This window comes from Schistocerca nitens, chromosome 2 (assembly GCF_023898315.1).
Source record: "Schistocerca nitens isolate TAMUIC-IGC-003100 chromosome 2, iqSchNite1.1, whole genome shotgun sequence".
Taxonomy (NCBI): domain Eukaryota; kingdom Metazoa; phylum Arthropoda; class Insecta; order Orthoptera; family Acrididae; genus Schistocerca; species Schistocerca nitens.
In genome coordinates this window covers 826,251,450-826,265,301 of record NC_064615.1, presented here as the reverse complement: position 1 = coordinate 826,265,301, position 13,852 = coordinate 826,251,450, and the positions used below count along the sequence as shown (strand labels likewise).

Genomic DNA, 13,852 nt, shown 5'->3' with positions numbered 1-13,852 from the left:
TTATGGCAAGACACTGTCCAAAAACAAAGTATCCATTTTGAAGTGAAGACGCGGTTACTAACAGCAAACACAATCCTACGATACAACACACAATCACTGACTAAAGGTGGATTTACACACACAAGTGACGCAGCAGCACCATGAATGGCCTATGATTCTGCCAACATGGTAAGAAGTAATATTGTCGGAATTTAAATCAGTGTTCACACTTGTCCATGGCACGACTGTGAAGACTGTGCTCTCACTGTTGAGTACATGTGTGTCGGTCAGTCTCTTCAGTTTCATTCTGCATATGCCTTCCTTAGAGTGTTTCCTGATACTGTCATAAAACTCTTAAACACATTTCGACACTGTGAAACAGTAACATTAAATTCAAATTGAACAAGACTGCCTCAGAGATTTTTTCTCCCTTATTAACAGAGTAAACAGTATTTATAAATCACTACCACCTCAGTCACTGCAGTCATACACATGGTTTCCATTATGTCACTGTAGTTTCCAAATCTCATTAAATCTTGTTCTGCATACAGAATATACTGGAATTAATGCATCTCAGTTGCCGTTTTATACAAACTATCAAAGACAGTGAACAATACACACGGGACCTGTTTGAGAACATTTTACTATGCAAGCAATGTATTATTTGGTGCCTCCCTCCTTTCTCACATGAACACTTTCACCTGTGTCAGTTTTCGCTAACAATTGTGATACATACTGTGTACAAGTTTTGCTCTGCGTACCAGCCCCAGCTTGGTGCTCCAAGCGGCCTTTGCTAACTGTTTTGTGTCCTTATAAAAATCTTACAGTTATGGCACCTCTGGCATCCCTCTCAGTTTGGCATCCTAAGCTATAATAGTGCACAACTAATAAACAGAATGACTTTTCTATGTATTCTGAAATTGTTTGTAAAAAGGGGGGGCGGGGGGGGGGGGGGGGGGCAGGGACCATTCCCTTGTGAGTGGTACAGGATAGTGATAAGGCATTTTAACTTTTCTGTACCCATTGATGTTGACGACTGACAAGAGCAAATCCTGAAGTTCCTAATAATTATTATATTGTCTTTGACTGTCATCTAGCATTCACAAAAATACTAGTGTTATATAGGCCAATTACTTTTCATCTATTAACTAAATTTAGCCATTTCTTATATTTAGTGTGATTGTTCAGCCAGCCTGAAGTTAATTACACATCTATAATCAATTTTGCATGTATGCTTCCAGAGACAGCACAGTATGGGAACTCATTGTCTATCTGTGTGTGTGTGTTTTCTTAGAGTGCAATAAAATCATTCTTTTTTTGCAAGGGGGTGTGTTATCCCTTTAACAGATGTATGGACAGTAGGGGATTTTTTTAAAAAAAAAAAAAAAAAAAAAAAAAAAAAAAAAAAAAAAAAAACATATCTGTCTTATTTTGCTCTACACACCAACATATTCAACACCAAATAAAAATCGAAGTGTACCCCTTGAGTAGATTTACTTGTTGGTGTTAATAAAGTTTTACTGGCTCATGTAAACTGATTACTCTGCATGTAACATATATATTTCCAATGTCTTTGTGCTTTAAGCATACATGTACTTGGGTAAGTCATGTCTACAGCACCAAGAATGGAACATTATTATGCAATTCACATCTCATATTTGTTAAAACATCAAAATAGAAGAATGGTTCAATTATACTCCTAAAATTTCAGTGAAGGACAGTAATTTAAAACGGGAAGCACAATGTTTTATTCTGAAAAAGGGACATGTTTAAGGTCATTTCAATTAAAATTTACATTTTTTCCACAACTTTAACAATTGAACACTGTGTTTAATTAAATTATTTTCACATCACAATTATCTACTGCTTATAAAAAAAAGGAGGGAAAGAAAATCCAACATACACCACATGACTATTTTGTGCTTGGCAATTAACTGTACAGGTGCAACAAAACACCACAATAAAATTCTGAGCCAATATGGCTTCTTGTTCAGTCTCTGTAAATATAACTTCCAACATAAAATGATCTATCCACCAATATACATAATTTTTCCTTTACACTTAATTTTCTTACATTAATAAAACACGTTCGACAGTACCCTGATTTCTAAAAGTCACAAGAGGGTTAAATACATTACAAAAATACATTTTCAGTCAAAGTACACATAAAAAATTATTAAAACATATTCCTTAAGTTGGAAAGATATTTCACACATTACATTTACAAAGATATACAGTTTCATCTGTTAATCAAATACGTACACAAATAAGTTAAAAGTGATTCTCTATAAACATTATATTGCGGCATTTCTTTTAAAAATATAGGAAGAGAGAGCACCCTGTAAAATACGTGACTCGAGTGCACAATAATACTAAGAAACGTGGCTGCCACTGATGAAGGGCTTCTTTCCCACAGTAATTTAATAGAAAATCAGATCCTATCAACAGATATGAAGAGGAATGAAAAACTGGAAGAGTGTCATTCAAGTTGTACTTGAAGACCACTGAATTCTAAAATGCTAATCACAGTTGCCCATCTTTGACTCAATGGTTATGAATACATAAACAAAGCCACCAAACATTTTATTTTGTCACATTAAGAAAAAAGAAAGAAAAGTGCACAGAGAAGCAATGAAAGTCTACCAAAGTGCAAACTAAATACTTCTTTTTTAACGTGTTTGCAAGTAGTTTACGGTCCAATTGGAACTTCAGATGACTGTGTAGTTTAAACAAATAGATTTTTCTTATTGCACTTCGTCTATCTTTCAATATTTCTCTTACGAATGTAAAAAGTTTACATTGAAGTTCCTTTCTAATTACAAGAGCTGACTACAAAAATAAAATTTGAAATTGACCTACAATGTCAACTGCAGATAGTGATCACATATTTGTCTAGTGTTTTGTGAACAAGTGTCTTACTTTAAACCACTATTGCTACAAAATACTCATTCCTAGAGGGAGTGAATTTTGAAATACTCTATGGCCCAAATCAAAACTGCTGATATGTTTTGGGTGACAGCCAGTCAATGAGGCATCAGATTTAATGACCACATCTCCCTGCTGGTATATTTCACATGAGAATGAAAAGTGTTTTGAACATGGTAAGTGAACCGAAAAAATGACAGTGAAATCCACTACACAGAAAACTATATATGACATAAGAAACAAATACAATCACATGGCAAGTTATACAAAATGAAATTAAATGTGGAAGATGCTCAACAGAACATCACTTTATGAAATGATCACAGGGAGGGAAAAATGTCTCATGGAAGTGCTTGCTGGTGCATATTAGTACAATCTGTTTATCTGTAGAATGTACTATAAAAAACATTATTTTTTAAAAAAATAATTTAGGCCAGTTCATCCTCTCTTCTGCACCTCGTTTCCCTGATTATTAAATAAATAAATAAACAATAATTAACACATACACAGAGAAAGATAATCCAAATCTATCCAGAACATACAAAAAAAACTCTTTTTACAAGAGTGTCAGGGGAACCTTATGTAGCAATAAATTTGTTTACACTTTCAAAATATATTTGCAAACGTAGCAGATTCCTAAAATGGCAAATAACACCTGTCTACTGATTCCTCAGTAAGTAAACAATTCATTATTCTTTATGCTGCCTGTAATTCAAAGACACCAACGAACTCTGGTGACAAATACTAGTCAACTGATTTGGCATATTTGTTACAAAGAACTCATGTAAGGCTCTATAAGAAATTAATTTAAAAGAGGCAAAACAATTTTATAACCACCTGAAAACAAAAACTTCATGGCAAACAAAACTGCCATGACAAACACACACTGGTGAATTGGACCATTGCTACACAACCACTGACACCACACAGTTATTGGAACTCTTTAGCTGTGACATGGTCTATCCTATGCTAATCTTTTTGATGAAGTATTGGTTCATGAACAAAGAGTGCCAAATGGAATTAATAGACCCCCTTTAATGTTCTTGGTATCAAATTCTTTCTCAAAAATGAAGCTTGAGTAAATAGTTACAAATGTTTCTTTTCTTTCTTATTTACATATACCAAGCTATAGTTGAATATATCATCAACCCATCAGTTTTGTTCACTGTGTTGTACTAATCATCTGTCATTTCACCTAATACGTAGGCATGACATATGGTCCAGAACCAGTATTACCAGCATATACAACCTAAATCTATGCAACTTAGTTTTAACTGAAGTTAGCGATTTCAAAACAATAATCAAGACAAAAATTTCAATGTCTAAATGAAATACAAAAATCCACCATTGCCACAAATTAAACTGTAAAGTCCAATTAAAACTGTACAATCTTATTTGCAATTAACTACTTAAGTAATAACACTCTCCATCTGTGACACATTTCCAATTTAACAGATAATTCATATTTTTCTAGCAGTCATTACTGAGACATAAAAAAATTTTCTTGTAAGAAAGGAACAAGTACCATGATAACAATAAGTTTACTAATTACTACGGAGCACTGGGATTTAATTTTTACTGTCTGTTAATGGGAAAGAAGCACAGCAGACACAATACTGTTCAAGTCAAAAAATTATTAACAATGTAAACAAGTACTGTACAAAATGCAAACTAAAATTTCCTTGATTCATAAATACCGTTGAAATTTCTCTAGTGCACAGCCAACAAAATGAAACACAGTGCAAGTCAAAATTGTCCAAGTACTTTGAAATGAGAAAACTACAACAAATCCATAACTGCAGGAAGACTTGAGTGTTTTCTGCTGACCATGTGTTCAAATAACTCTTCACTATGATAACCATGTGAGACCTCTTCAGGATGCTGCCATGTATCTTACGTAACTCCAATGCGTCACTCATCTCCTGCATCTCATAACGTGAAATGAAAAAAACTCATAGTTAATCCTTATGGACAGTTAGATCAAGATATCTCTTACACTTTCTTTCTTCCATTCTAGTGTCTTTGTACATTTCAGGAGACTGGATGCATATTTAATTTTAGGAGGTAGTGGTCGCTACTGTTTATCTCGAATGTAATGAATGAAGCATTCTAGTAGGCTGATCCTGAAATATTCTTAGTGCACAGTGGTAGCGTGTTCGCCACCATGGTGTTCTTTCAATTCCCACCTTACAATGAAATCATGATTATTTTTTAGTTCTCCAGTTGAAATACATGTCATGCAAAACCTTTATGTGATCACAGTAGCAGAAATAAGACTCACTATTTTGAAGGTGGGAAACCACATAGTTCTCACAGTAACAATAAAACTTGATTAGATTTGCTCAGGAATTTTAGTTTTATTCTTTCACCAATGAAGGATCAGTAAAATTTGAAGTTCTAGTGGATTTTCAAGGCAGAGAGGTCAAGGGCTTTCCATCAATGTGCCGTCCTTGAGTGACTGAATGTACTTCATGTTTAGAAATCTCTAGGTTTCTTGGAATCTCATGCCATTATTTACTAATCTGAACAATAAATGGATCAAAATAATGCCACTACAGCTTTTTTTAAATGTAACACTGTGGCAACCAAGCACAGCAGAACCACTCCTGTTTTTGTCAAAGGTGAAGAGGAAATTATAAATCACAAAAGGATTTGAAAACCCATTTGTATAAGGGAGGAGTAATAAGACAACAGAAAGTTCAACGGAAGATTGTCATTAATCCCCTGCAGGAGAATCGAAATTTATTGTAATCATATTAATGCAGTCAGCACTTTGTAAAGAAATGCCATAGTTTATGCTGTCCTTGGACAGATCTGAAAGTTACTATTACCACTACTGTGTGTTAATCATTTCAAATTACTCAAACAACTCTGACTCATGTTACATCAAAAAGTCTCAGAGAAGTACAATGAAGAGGTACAAAACTTTGTAAGCAGGTTATGCAAAAACAGGTACAGTTCAGTTGAATATCAGTATCACTTGATAGAAATTAAACAGTAAATCTGTATCATTGTAAGCTTTTTTCCCATAAACTATTCTCGTAGAGAAAATGCTTTGACAAATTATTACAGCAACAGATTTTGACTGAACAATCTTACAAAACAGTTACAACAATTCTTTGACCGACACATTTCAAATAGATTTTGAATGAGTATTGCATTTACACGTTGCTTCGTCACACACACACACACACACACACACACACACACACACACACACACAGTGTCTACAATATATACATACAACAGATAAAAAATGACTAAAAGTGAAAGTTCTCTCTGAATTCTCATATTAAAACATAAAAATCATATGTTTTATGCTACTTACAACTGAGTTATTAATGTAATATCACACAGTACTCATAATCTAACAACTGCATTAACACACACAACAAAATAAACAAACAGAACATATAACAGTCTAGGGCCACTGAAGCATAGCAGTCTTTACAAGCATAAATTTCCATATCAGCATGAGGTGATTTGGGAAATCGAATAACGGTGAAATGGGTTTTTTACAAGCCAACAGAACATGAACACAAGAGACATGGTTGTCATGTTAGTTTGCAATGGAATTGTTTTTTGGGAGAACCTCTGGATCTAGACATCTTTCACAGAATTTTGACCACACAGGCATTAAATTATTGCAGTTACTGATTCAAAGCCAAAAATTTATGATGCATTAAAGCTTCATACACTGCAGACAATATTAAATGTTACTGAATATGGTACATCAATAACAATTATCCATGAATAATATAGCTACAGACATTTAGTGCCCAAAAATGTTGATTACTGAACTAAATGTCCAACTGGGCACAATCTGTCTCAAAGTAATCTTCATTTGTTACCCTGTCACTGAAATCTAGATGAGTATTCTTCACCAAAAATAATGGAGGTGGATTATTTGGAGGCTGTTGGGATTAATAATAACTGATAACATTAATGTGACACACATCTTCAGTTCGTGATGTGAAATTTGTCTAATTATATACACTAATGCAATAAAAGGGAAACAAAGAGCAAGAATAATGACAGGGCAAATTATAGAAGAGCATTTGTGGTAGTTTGACACCACCAGGTTAACATCCCACAGATAGGCAAAAATGCATAAATGTAAAGCAACCAGAAGACAGATCTTCATGGCAACACAAACAAATGACAGACATGAAACTGTGTTAATACTCCTCTATCTCTACCCTTAATTTACTCTTATTGTAGAGCATTTATCTGAAATTACTACATCCTTTACGAGAAAATCATATCTACACATCCATGAGAATTCAAAGAGAACTGGTAACAGTTTTTATAATATGACTCAATGTTATTGAGTCCTATTTATGATTATTAAACAATAAATACTAACACAATTTTCATGTCAGAATCTGACTGTTGTTCTAGATAAAAATTCCGAGAACATCATCAGTAACAGTTCTCAATATCTGACAAGCACAGATCTACAATGTTCCACAAGGAACCCACAGCGTCTTATTCTGTTCTTGATCCACTGCTGCCTTGATCTGTGTGCACATGTAGGCCACATTCACACCAGCTGGAATCACAGCTGTAACATCACAATTCAACAAATTTATTCACAAAGCATATGAGCAACAATAATGAGACAGATATAATCATAGGCACAGCTACATTAACTCAAACACTACTCGTGCTTTGAGTGTTCAAGGTTCCTTCAGTCTGGAGTATAAAATAGACTAATGATGAAATATGGAAAAAAATAATGGATAAATAATTATAAAACATAAAATACACTTGATAAGAGCAGGCAACACATGAATTCCTGCACAAGAGAAGTTTATAAGAAATAAGTGGTGAATGACTAGAAAAGATGCACATCACATATGTAGGAACATTATAGGATCCAAAGACAAACACTTCTTTATCATTTTTCTACATTCTCATCATTCTTCTCCAAGTACATCTGGTAACATGGAACATAGTTTAAAGAAAAACTTGGAATAGAATTCTGCCATTTGAGATTTTAATTACTTCAAAACAACAATTTCTTACACATCTCTATCTCTTGGCAGGATGAATTGCAGGGGAAAGAGATAATTAATGTGTGTAAAATCAGATGAATCACCCTGACAATGTGCATAGCAGTGTGTGAGTATCTGTGTGTGAGTATACAGTCTCGTCTATCAAGACAATTCCAGCTCTTAGTTTTCATCACTGACAGTACTGAATGTCATATTTGGGGTTCAAAAATGTTACTGATGTTTCTAGTCCCACAATTCATTAAAAATGCACACCTTTGGTCAAAAAACATAGTTGCTTTGATTTTCTTGTATTTAATGGAACTTATTCAACTTTGCCAGATTTGAATGAAGCCTCACCAATGACTGTTGCTTATGTTCCACCCAATAAAAGCAAAACAAATTTATTTCCACCTCCCACCAGTATGAGTTCTAAAATAAACTTATATTCTTTGTAAGCATTACTCAATTTTTTTGTATCTATTTGGCAAATTATATCTGAATATTCACTTCCTCAATAACAAATCAGTGCAGTGTCACCTGAAATCATCATCTTTTTCTGAGCTTTATACAATACATGGGGTCAGCACATTGATCTGGGTTTAGCATGTTAGTGGCAGAGGTGGGGAGTGGCTGGATGCCCTTTCTGTCATCTCCTCATACCTTTACAAAAAATTTTCAGCTGAAGTGGCACAAGGGCACCAGAACGCTATTCACTACCTAAAAATGTTATCCACGGGCTGGTTGGTTAATCCACTGGGAAGATTCAATCTGGGACCCAGCATGCCTCTCTGAATACTGGAAGTAGCATGCTGACACATGTTGCTATCTTTCTACTTACTGTCATACAAAGAACAAGTTGCTTCCTCACATGTGGAGAACTTGCGCATTAGCTGATCTCTGTAGACAACTGTATCTTTTAAGTTAACTCATACTTCTTCTGATATACATTTTGTATAATAAATCGCTACACCATGTAAATTATGTATTTCTATCTTGTTACTAAAACTGTGCAGACCATTTTACAAAAGGCATTTTACAGTTCTTACCTGAGATAAGATGTCGATACTCGACTTCCAGTTTCAAAGCATGTTCATACATTTCCTTCGCTGCTTTTGCTGAAACCTTTTCCATTGGATACCTAGTATCTTTAACCTCCTTAATCTGTTTTGTTGATTTGAATTTTATTAATAGAACAATGGGGTATATTTGGTGGCGATGAAGTCTTTCCACTGAAGTCAAGCTTATGTCAAGAATACAATGGGTATTCTGCAAATGAAAGGGAAAAGCACGTTTAATGTTATAAAGAAAGTTTGAATGTTTGGACAATATTACAAAATGTTAAATTTAAAAGTTGGAGCAATAGTGTGTGTACACATTTTATAAACAAAAATGAAGGAAGGCACCCACTCACCTGTAGCTGATTTATGTATGGTGCTTACACACACATAACTGCACAGAAAATTTCACCACCATTCTCTCTCTCGTTCTCCAGCTCAAGAGCGTGCATGCTTCCCCAGCTAAAGCTAAAGCACCTACTTGGGCATCATCATTTGTTGCAGGTCGTGGTTGACGTTTCACATGTGGCTGAACACTTCCTGTTTCCTTAAATAACGTAACTGTCCAGCAAACGGTCCGGACACTCGGATGAGGTCGTCTAGGATACCGAGCAGCATACATAGCACATGCCCGTTGGGCATTTTGCCCACAATAGCCATACATCAACACGATATCGACCTTTTTCACAATTGGTAAACGGTCCATTTTAACAAGGGTAATGTATCACAAAGCAAATACCGTCCGCACTGGCGGAATGTTACGTGATACCACATACTTATACGTTTGTGACTATTACAGCGCCATCTATCACAAAGTGAAAAAAGTGGTCCAACTAAAACGTTCATATTTCTTTACGTACTACACGAATATGTAATAAAAAATGGGGGTTCCAATTTTTAAAAACGCAATTGACATCCGTTTGCCCTATGGCACCGCCATCTAGCGGGCCAACCATAGCGTCATCTGGTTTCCCCCTTCAAGCTAGATAAGTTTTGCTTCAAGCGTATTTCGTGAGATATTTGGTCCAGTCGCTATCAATGGACCACCCTATAGAGTAGTGCTGTGCAGTTGGTGCAGGGGATAGCATTTTGGGTTAGCATGCAGGAGGTCAATGGTTTGATTATGTGTTGAGGCTTATTTGTTTATATTCGCTAAAAGTAGTCTGTGTGGACAGTATCTGGCATCTTAATTGTCATACAGTGATTACAGTGGGTCTTCTACAAGATATTTGCAGTTACTTACTACAAACACAGAAATGGAAGTACTATCATTTTCATTGGTCAGCTTTTAAAGGAGCCTTTCGCACGTCATGGATGTGATTTGTTTTGCACCACTGCATCTGCTAGATCCCAAACCCGTTTTCTGTGTACCCTCCACAAACAGGCTCATTGAAATTATTTGCAAAGCATGTTGCGAGCACTACTGGTGACATGAGGCACTAACGAAGTGTTATGGACCTGAAGGTGGCAAGAATAATAGTTCATATTAATCGACGGGACCACTGGGGGAAAGTACCTATACAACTCAAGTTTGGAATCCAGTAGATACAAAACAATTCGCATCCACCAAGTGCAAAAGGTTTCTTTAAAAGTTGGCCAATGAAAATGATTGTACTTCCATTTCTGTGTCCACAGTACATAACTGCAAATGTTTTGTAGAAGACCCACTGTAATCACTGTATAGTAATTAAGATGGCAGATATCATACCATGCAGACTACTTTTATCAAACAAAAACAAATAAGCCTTGACCCCGATTCAAACCCTTGACCTACTGCATCTTAACCCAAAATGCTATCCACTGCACCAACTGCACAGCCCTGCTGCTACCTCCTGACAGAGGTATTACAGTACATGTGATTACAGTGTAGCCACACTGCCAATCTTTTATGTCCATTTACTGCCCGAAATCTGCGCAGGACGAAATTTTGTTAGAGACATTTTTTATTGCTGGTATGTGACGAATCAGGCTGTGAAGTTCGAGTGCACGAATTTTTCTTCATGCTGTGTAACTTCCTTTGGTTGGACTACAAATGTCTGTAACTGCAGTAAGTGTGGTGGATGGGTGTATTGAACAGACCTTGTAACTGGGTTATCCACAGGCAAATGACCTTTGAGATGTAGAAAAGAGAGCACAGGTGGCATATGGATGGGTCTGAATAGTGTGTGGGTTTGTGAGTAAAAAAATACTATTATAGGGCATATGACTAAAATTTTTCGTAGGATATCCATCATCTCAGGGCACAAGCAGAGCTCTGGTGAAGGATGTTAACATATTTGCATAATTTCTGCAACCCATTGCAATATAGTGCCCATAGGTGCCAAGATTTTAGAGGAGACTTTGTGACATGGAGACAACTCTAAAATTCTGAGACGAATCTTTCGCTCTTTAGTAGAGAGTGCACTGTCAAAACTTCACTGCACATTAAAACTTTAGCCTGTCTGGCACTCAAACCCAGAACCTTGCAGTATGTTTTTCAACAGCAAAATGATTATCCACAACCCACTGCAGATATAATGCCCATAGATGCCAAGATTGGAGAGGAGAGAGATGGAATCAGAAGCAACTGACAAATTCCAAGATGAATCTTTCACTCTATAGGAGAGTGTGCACTATCAAAACTTCACTGCAGATTAAAACTTTGTGCCAGACTGGTGCTCAAACGCAAAACCTTGTGGTTTGCTTTTCAGCAACAAAGTGATTGTCCAAGAGGAATTTCTTCATCAGTGTACCACAGATGACCAGCATTACTACTTTCAAGTGTAAGATGATTGCATGAGACACTGTAGTAAAAAGGGTTTGTATTGTGGCGAAAAAAGGATTGGCCTCTCCACCACACCTATTGTTCCACTCACAAGTTGAAAACTGAGAATCAAGCAGTGACTTTAGTTTTGCAGAAACTAAAGGGACCTAGTAGGGAGTGTTTTGGGGCTTAAAATAAGCGAGACAAAAAAATTTCAAACATGTGAAAAAGCATTTATGATGGCAAGTAATGAAACTTTCCATACAGACGATGGTTGGTCAACTGTTTCAAAATAATATTTACCTTGAAGAAGATCTCATCACTACCTGCCCACTACTGGGAGGTAGGAAATCCCAATTACTTATCGTTTCCCCCTCCCCTCCACTGCAAAAGAGAGAGAGAGAGAGAGAGAGAGAGAGAGAGAGAGAGAGAGAGAGAGAGAGAGAGCAGAAGCTAGTGTCTATCTGCGTCATATGTCAATCAGCTACAGGTGAGCGGCAGCTTTTCTCCTGGTTTTTTTGTAGTTTCTGATGCAGAATTTATTTACTGTAACACATATTACGTACCTTATCACATATTTCTTTCACAGCATTAACAGATGTACATTCAAAATAGCTGCCCTTCTTTCTGTAGTCCACAAATAAATTTTCTGCTATTCCTTTTTCCATTACTGACTGTGGACATTGCATCACTTCTGGAATACAACGAGTAAATTTATCTGGAAAATCTTGAATAAGCTTCTCCATAACGCAGTCAGCAAGAGGTCCCATTATCAGCACTGGTCTGAACACAGGATCTGTAACAATCATTCAACATTTTTTAAAGTCTACAGAAAATCTCTAATGGGGAAAAAGGGGAATAAATATATGATTGATATTATCCATGAATCAGCCTTAGTGTTGCACACAATGGAGTAATGAAACTGGTTAGATAAAAAAATTTATTCATCATGAAGTGGCAGGAGAACCCAGAAATATAAAAGTTAAGGAAGTTTACAAGCTTTCAAAGGCAGCGGCTCCTCCTTCTGACAGAAGGGTTGAAGGGGGAGGAAGAGGAGTGAAGAAACAGGACTGGTGAGATGTAGGAAACTTGAAGACTTTGGAAAAATCTCCCCTGATTCTGGGTGACTTGACCAAACTCTCCCCAATTCCTAAACTTCTCTAGTCCTCCTCCTTCACCCCCCTTCTTTCCCCTTCAACCCTTCTTCCACAAGGAGCCACTGGCTCCAAAAGCTTGACAATTTCTTTAACCTTTATACATCTGTGTTCTCCTGCTGTCATCTGCTGAGTAGACTTTTTAAATCCACCCACTTTCATTATTTTCTCAAAAACTCATTTATTTTCATTGACACAAAGGAGTAAGGTATTCACCAGAAAAATCTTTATCACCTACTTAGTGACTGGATAATAAAATTAACTTCAAACACAAACAGAAATCACATCTGCTTCACAACTACAACTACACAGAAGAATTTCTGAATATGTGGTTTCACATTTGGTGGTGGTGGTGGTGGTGGTGGTGGTGGCAGTGGCAGTAGCAGCAGCAGCAGCAGGAGTAGGAGAGAGAGTGGGGGTGGGGGTGGGGGGTGGGGGGGTGAGTGGGGGGGGGAGGCAGTTACTGAATACAGTTATGTATGAATCGCTGTATGCACACAACACTTAAGAACTTATCGAAATGGTCAGCATATTGACATATCTTCTGCTGAGAAGATGTGTTGGGTTAATGCATAAGTTTGTAGTGTTTTTCCATAAGTTTAATAAATGCAACAGATACACATAATGGAGATTTTAGTCATCAATAATATATTCTCCTTTGCTATTTACAACAGTCTGCCAATGCTGGGATAACTTTCCGACTGCGCGACTGCAGAAATTGCACAGCTTTGAAGGAAAGAAATAGTCAAGTCATATTCAGACTGCAAGTTCATCCAGAAAGGAAGCTCCTTGAAGGATGTTTCATAGAAAGCAGAAGGGTGAAAACCTGAGGGTGCAAGATCAGGTGCACAAGGTGGGTGCAGAATAACTTCCCAATCCATCTCCTGTATAATGTTTTTTGTGAGTCCAGCAGAATGCGAGCAGGTGTTATCGAGAAGTAGCATCAGTTCCTCGTTATTGTTCTTGGATTGCGTCTGCAAGACGTCTCAATTGCTGACG

At 36.5% G+C, this 13,852-nt stretch overlaps 1 protein-coding gene across 1 annotated transcript in view; it reads right to left on the bottom strand.

The window, feature by feature from the left end:
• Window positions 1–1,716: 1,716 nt before the first annotated feature.
• The window catches only part of LOC126237091 (disks large homolog 5-like), a 212,172-nt gene continuing 200,036 nt past the window's right edge, over window positions 1,717–13,852 (bottom strand). Inside the window, exons 25-27 of the mRNA XM_049946894.1 lie at window positions 12,266–12,495; window positions 8,948–9,167; window positions 1,717–7,468 (exon numbers count right to left, since the gene is read on the bottom strand). Coding sequence (XP_049802851.1) covers window positions 7,362–7,468; window positions 8,948–9,167; window positions 12,266–12,495 — 557 coding nt within the window. The 3' untranslated portion in view covers window positions 1,717–7,361. The remainder of the gene's footprint in view (window positions 7,469–8,947; window positions 9,168–12,265; window positions 12,496–13,852) is intronic.